The sequence below is a fragment of the Heloderma suspectum genome, chromosome 2, assembly GCF_057233095.1.
Source record: "Heloderma suspectum isolate Gila_16-S chromosome 2, 16-S_ref, whole genome shotgun sequence".
Lineage (NCBI taxonomy): Eukaryota > Metazoa > Chordata > Lepidosauria > Squamata > Helodermatidae > Heloderma > Heloderma suspectum.
Window position 1 is genome coordinate 200,326,784 of NC_139459.1, and position 6,463 is coordinate 200,333,246.

General features: G+C 39.7%; 1 protein-coding gene across 3 annotated transcripts in view; it reads left to right on the forward strand.

Annotated features, from left to right (window-relative positions):
- ATAD5 (ATPase family AAA domain containing 5) overlaps positions 1–6,463 on the forward strand; it is a 32,259-nt gene that overhangs the window by 22,249 nt on the left and 3,547 nt on the right. For 2 of the 3 annotated variants that reach the window (XM_084837254.1, XM_084837256.1), the window contains 4 exons: positions 845–938; positions 2,167–2,231; positions 3,290–3,470; positions 4,344–4,525. In XM_084837254.1, the coding sequence (XP_084693380.1) occupies positions 845–938; positions 2,167–2,231; positions 3,290–3,470; positions 4,344–4,525 (522 nt within the window). The remainder of the gene's footprint in view (positions 1–844; positions 939–2,166; positions 2,232–3,289; positions 3,471–4,343; positions 4,526–6,463) is intronic. The other variant, XM_084837255.1, reaches the window with a different exon arrangement.

The following is a 6,463-nucleotide window of genomic DNA, read 5'->3' on the forward strand; positions in this document are numbered from 1 at the left end:
TTGCCGAAAAAAACACCTCCTAATACAACTTCGCTCTTTTTTGTTTTTTAAGTCAGCACAACTTCATATGGAAAGCTCCCACATACCTTAAGATTTTGTGCTGGCCATTGACAGCCCTCCACCCCATGTGCCACACACACACACACACACACACACACAGTAGTGTCAAACTGAAAACTGAACCCAAACAGAATCTGAATTCATTATTTGTCAAGTCTCTGTTGAACCTGAGCCAGAGCAAAACAGATTACCAATTCAAATACAGGTTCAACTGAAACTTGATGTAGTACCGCTTCTAACCAGAACAAATAACGATTTTTGAGCACACAAAACCAGTGTCTTGGAGGACTTTCGTACATTTTAGATTTGTCCAGCCTTAAGTATTCTATCTGTTTCTTTTCTTTGTTACACTTGTATACCTGGATAAGGGTTCACAAATGGTACTGCCAGGTCACCAGTGGCAATGCATCTTTTAAATCAGATGAGAGATTCTCTCTGACCTTGCACTGGATTTTAGAGGCACTTGGAAAGCAGAGAGAAGTCTTTCTGCTTTCCAAGTGCTTCCAAAGACTAACAAAGGAAAGTCGAAAATATATCTATCAAAAGTTCATCATATTTGCAAACAAATAGAATCATGCTAATCTATTATAAACCTTGCTTGATTTGATCTAGAACTGCATTATCGTTTTTCTGATATTCTATATTTAGCTTAATTTTTTAAAAAAATTTAAATTCAAACATCTAAATGGTTTTTGTGTCACTGGATCTGGGTTGATCTGAACAGCAGAAAGCAAAGATGAGAGCGGTATAGTACTTAACATGACTAAATGTTTTCCACTTATAGGTTGATATAATATTTGAAGAAGATGTTGGATTTCTAAATGCAATAAAGACCTTCATGACTACTACCAAGAGACCTGTCATTCTTACTACCAATGGTGAGTAGTATTTTTCTCTATCTTGTGAATGCTTTACACTGTATTGTACATCTGATTGAAAATTCTGTAATGGGAATTTTTTAGATTCAAGAAGATATTTCAGGAAATATACAGTCTAACTACTCTTTTGTTCAATGCTAAATTGTGGCCCTAATTTCTAAGTTTGAGAAAGTGGAATTCAGACTGTCTTTATTTGTGAAATGCTCCACCTTAACTCCTCTCTTGCTCGTATTGTCTCTTCCCAATTTAGCTTCCCTTATCATATGATTCTACTTGTTTCCTCTTTTTTCTGCATATAGCTTGGTCAGTCCTCTTGCCCTTTATTCATTTACAGGATGTTTTCTTGCATAGTAGTTTGGACTTGTGGGAATAATCAAACATGGGAGAATAGAAATATTGAACAGGAAATGCAATGATTTCACGTTTCAGAACTGAAAAATGAAAGCTATGATTCTGATATATCTTGGTTGGCCAGATAAAACTTTTGTTGCCTGAGGTTATGATGCAACATCTCTAAAACTAACGTTGTTTTCAGAAATAAAACTTGATGCAAACTTAGAGGGACTTCGCCTTTATGTTGAGATCTTCCTAAGTTTAGCTATAATTGTTAGGCATATGGTATGTGGTTGGGATTCAGTCAGAAAGATCATTTTCTGGCCCCTGAGAGAACTGCAGCAGAGAGTTGGACCTGGCCACTGAGTGTATCTCTTTCCCAGGAGTAGTAGAGACCTTCAAAAGGGAAACCACTGGGCACAATTCTAAACGACCTGTCCAACCTGAAATGTACAGCTCAGTATCCTTGGTGATTAAGGAAACAAAGGGCAGGCTTTCTATAGGTTGACAGGGTTGAGTAGCCAAACTTGTGAGAGCATGTTAGCATAAATATGTCTGGCAACAAGAACCTGGTTTTGTCCCTTCAACTGTCAAATTCTTGCAGTATTATCTAAGCTGTACCCTGTCTTTTTATGTCATCATTCCTGGGTCTTTGCAAGTTTTCCAGCTACATTTAACTTTAACTTCTGAGTTCAGTATTTGACATAAATACTGAATTCCACAAAAGCAACATTAGAGATTTTACTATATTAAGCAGTACACAAGTATTACCAATAAATAAAAATAAACATTTTCATACTACCTTTCAGGTGTTTTGATTTCTTCCTTCTTAGCAAGGAAAGATAGTTCTCAATGACCAGATTTTAAAAGCCTTTACTCTGAATCTTTTGTGTAGATCCATCATTTAGTTTAGTATTTGATGGCTGCTTTGAAGAAATCACCTTCAGTGCCCCTTCTTTGGTAAGTCTTTCAGTTTTGGAATATAAAAGATCTAGATTACAATTTCTTAGTATGAAAAAACTGTCACACTGATACTGTAACTACAATTTAATTAGTAGAGTTATGAAGTTTATACATAATAGCACCAGCCATAGAAGGGATTTAATTTCACTATTGTGCAAAACCAAGTTGCAGACTACTTGTTTTTTCGTACGAACCTGTCTAAGTATATATTTTGCCCATATAAATTTAATTTTTTTTACCTAGCTAAAATTGCTTTAAAATATGAAAGGCTTTTCAGGTAGGTTGGTTCTGTTTCAGATTTACTCCAGCTTGAAGTCAGTGTCTGGTCTGCAACCCTGCCCCTAATCTATCTTCACTGCAGTATTTTATAGCAGCGGCGGGCAGCTTGTACCCCCATTGTTTTGGCCTACAAGTCTCATCAGCCCAGCCCTAGCCAGTGATGAGGGATGATGGGAGCTGTAGGCCAAACCATCGGGAGGGCCACAAGTTGCCTGCCCCTGGCTTATAGTATTCAGGAACTGTGTCTGTGTTGGAGTGCTGAGTATCAATCTCATATTTCCCATTGTATAAGGAACAATGGGTAGTATGCAATGCTGTTGCTCTGCTTATGCAATTGAAGTAGAAGTGGTGTAAGTGACCTCTAGTGCTATGCCACTAGCATAAGCTGGTGTGACAGGTTTCCCTGGAAAACCCGTGATGGCATCTTACTAGAGGTCGCTTACATTAGCAATATGTCAATTGTGTAAGTGGACCGGCAGTGTTGGATACTGCTCAGTGTCCTACTGTGAACGATAGCTCTGCAAAGCTTCAAAAATAATGTAGCACATGGCAGAATTAACGTTTAATCATTTGAACACTTTCTAGAAGTTAAGTAAGCATTTAACACTACAGTTAAGTTTCAAATTTGGCTAATATTAGTATTAAAATTCAGCCCAGTCATTGACAGTCTTGACAACACTAGCCAGTAAGCTGTTTCTTGTCTAGTAAAGTAGCATAGCTCAGTTGTCATTTTTCAAGGCAAGTATTGTTAATTTTTTTAATGTGTTTTACTTTAGATAAACGTTGCTACCTATCTTCAAGTTCTATGTTTGGCTGAGAACTTAAGAACAGATATAAGAGATTTTGCTGCATTGTTAACTGCAAATAACTGTGACATCAGACAAAGTATTCTACACATACAGTTCTGGGTTAGGAGTGGTGGTGGCTACTTGAAAGAAAAAGGTGCGGCACTGCTTAGTAAGTATGACCCAATTAAAATAGTAAAAACAATTCTGGCTTCATTTTAGTCTTTAAAATTGCTTAGTACTTTGAACACGAAGTTTAGGCAGATCGCTTACAATATGATCACATTATTTGCGAACCAGATGGGAAATTTAAGAATTGAGATATTGTGTAGATCTTTAAACAGGTCCTGAGGCAGGGAGCAGTAGAGACAAGGGCATAGAATGAAAGCTGCAGAAATGTGGGGAGATGGGGTTGGATGAAATTGCTGATACATGACAGAAATGGGGAAGGACGATGACAGTATGCAACAAGTGGGACATGCAACACATTGTTGCAGTGTATCCTCTTCCTCTAAGAGGAGTGCTTCTGTGCATGAATCCAAAGAGCCTGGAACTGGAACCTTTGCTCCTCATGCCTCAGAGAGTGGGGGAATTTCAGAAGTGGGGAAGAGGATAAGGGCATCTCTCCTGCACCCCCAAGGCCTTCTAGTGCTGTGGCATATAGCATAAAGGGATAGGCCCAAATCTGAGTATTTTAAAGCTATATAGCAATGGACATACAATTCTGGAGACAGGAATGGCATCCCGACTTTCCAGGATACTTATTTTAAGCTGTAGGGCTTGAGTAGGTCAATACCCTCTCTCCTCGTCTGCCCTCCCAGGAGTGGGGTGTTTTCAACTGACACATGAACTTTCTGTGTCTCAGATTACTCAGAGAGCTTCAGCTATTGGGTGGTATAGAAATGGAATGAATGAATGAATGAATAAATAAATAAATAATACTCTCAGCCACAAACTTGATTCTATGACTCATATAGCCGCCATGAGTGCCGTTTTGTTGGTGCTAAGCATTCTTATGAATTCAATTTGAAACTCTTTTGTCTAGGGGAAGGGAAAGAGGAAAGTGGCACAGAACAGATTACTTGCATCGAAGAACCAACTAGCTCCAGGAAGAGTAAACCTGACCCTCTTGTAAATATTCCAAAATATGATACTGGCTGCATTGAGAACTTACTTGGCCTTAAGAACATCTTTTTGCCTTCAGAAGATTTGTTTTCATTTCTTAAGGTATGTTTACATTGGTATAAGATAATTACCTAAAATGTACTGTAATATTTATCAACGAGTGGAACCTGCAACAAAATGTTGCAGTGTAGAGTGCTGCTGTTCAGGATTCCAGCCCATCCATTCTAATCCCCCCCTCCAATTCCAAGGTTACCCCCCTCCCCAAGTCAGTCAGCATTCCATGGCCAATGAACATGTTCAGTCTTCAGTAGGCCGTTTGGGGGTTTTCTAAATATTTTTTGTACTTCTGTAAGCCTTCGGTTTCCCCAGGTCTTCTGATGCCTCTTTCTTGGGGTGGGGGGATGTTGCTGTTTTGCCTACATAACACCAAACACACTCTAAGCCTGCACATTAGAAATAGAGGGAACAATTGGGGCCTGTAACAAAATGTTGCAACGTGGACTGTTTCCAGTCAGGGTTCCCATCACTCCCTTCCATTCCCCCTCAGCATTCTGTGCCCATTCAGCATGTTCAGTCCTCATTGGGCTGTTTCAGGCTTTTGGGGGAGGGCGGAGGAGCTGGGTAGATTCCATAGAATCTATCTATCATACAATATTATCTATAATAATAGATATTATCATACAATAGTGGGGTTGGAAGGTGCCTATAAAACCATCGTGTCCAACCCCTTGCTCAGTGCAGGTATCCAAGTCAAAGCATCCCTGACAAGTGGCTGTCCAGCTTCATCTTGAATGCCTCCAGTGTAGGAGAGCCCACTATCTCCCTAGGTAGTTGGTTCCATTGTCATATTGCTCTAACAGTCAGGAGGTTTTTCCTTATGTTCAGCCGGAATCTGGCTTCCTGTAACTTGAGCCCATTATTCTATGTCCTACACTCTGGGATGAATGGGAAGAGATCCTGGCCTTCCTCTCCGTGACAACCTTTCAGGTACTTGAAGAGTACTATCCTATCTCCCCTCAGTCTTCTCTTCTCAAGGCTAAACATGCCCAGTTTTTTCAGTCTTTCCTCATAGGGCTTTGTTTCCAGTCCCCTGATCACCTTCATTGCCCTCTGAACCCTCTCCTCTGAACCCTCTCCAGTTAATCCTTCTTAAAGTGTGGTGCCCAGAACTGGACACAGTACTCCAGATGAGGCCTAACCAGTGCTGAGTAGAGGGGAACTCGTACTTCCCAGGATTTGGAAGTTATGCTTCTATTAATGCAGCCCAAAATAGCATTTGCCGTTTTTGCAGCTACATCACATTGTTGGCTCATATTCAGCTTGTGATCTACAACAATTCCAAGATCCTTCTCACTTGTAGTATTGTTGAGCCATTTACTGGTGTCCAATCTCAAACACATTAAAAGCTTGGATTTGTTCATTGATTTCTATAGGCAACTCTCATTTCCGTCCCTGAGGACATTTTTAAAAATAGCGTTTCAGTGTGAACCAGGAAATGACCTATCTGGACAATTAGATGTTTCTGTCTACAATTTAAATATCACTGTTCCTCTGACCCCCTTTTCCAGCAATTGCATTCCATCCCCCCCCCCCCCCGGGTTTTCTGCTTTTTCCTCTCAGCAGTCAGTCAATTCCGTGGGCATTGGGCTTTCTAATTGGGCTATTTCTCCCTTAGGTTTTTTCTAAAGTTTTGTTTTACTTCTGCAAATGACAGGGTTACCCAACTCTGCTAACCTCCCTCTTGCGCATGGCTGTTACCATTTTGACTACATAAGCAACAGCATTCAACAAATTGAATTGGAATTAGAATACCATATAATATAGTATTGTCCAAACAACCTCACCAATTCAGTACCTCCATCTCAATAAGCACTTTTCCTCAAGCAGGCTAGTAAACATAACATAAGTATTGTGTTACTTATAACTAACATAAGTAAAACACAATATAGTTACTACAGTGTCACGTGTCATCTTGAACACTACAAATACATATGTGTTCTCAGTTTTTGTAGGTGTGAGTGGACTTCATGAGAAGCAGAA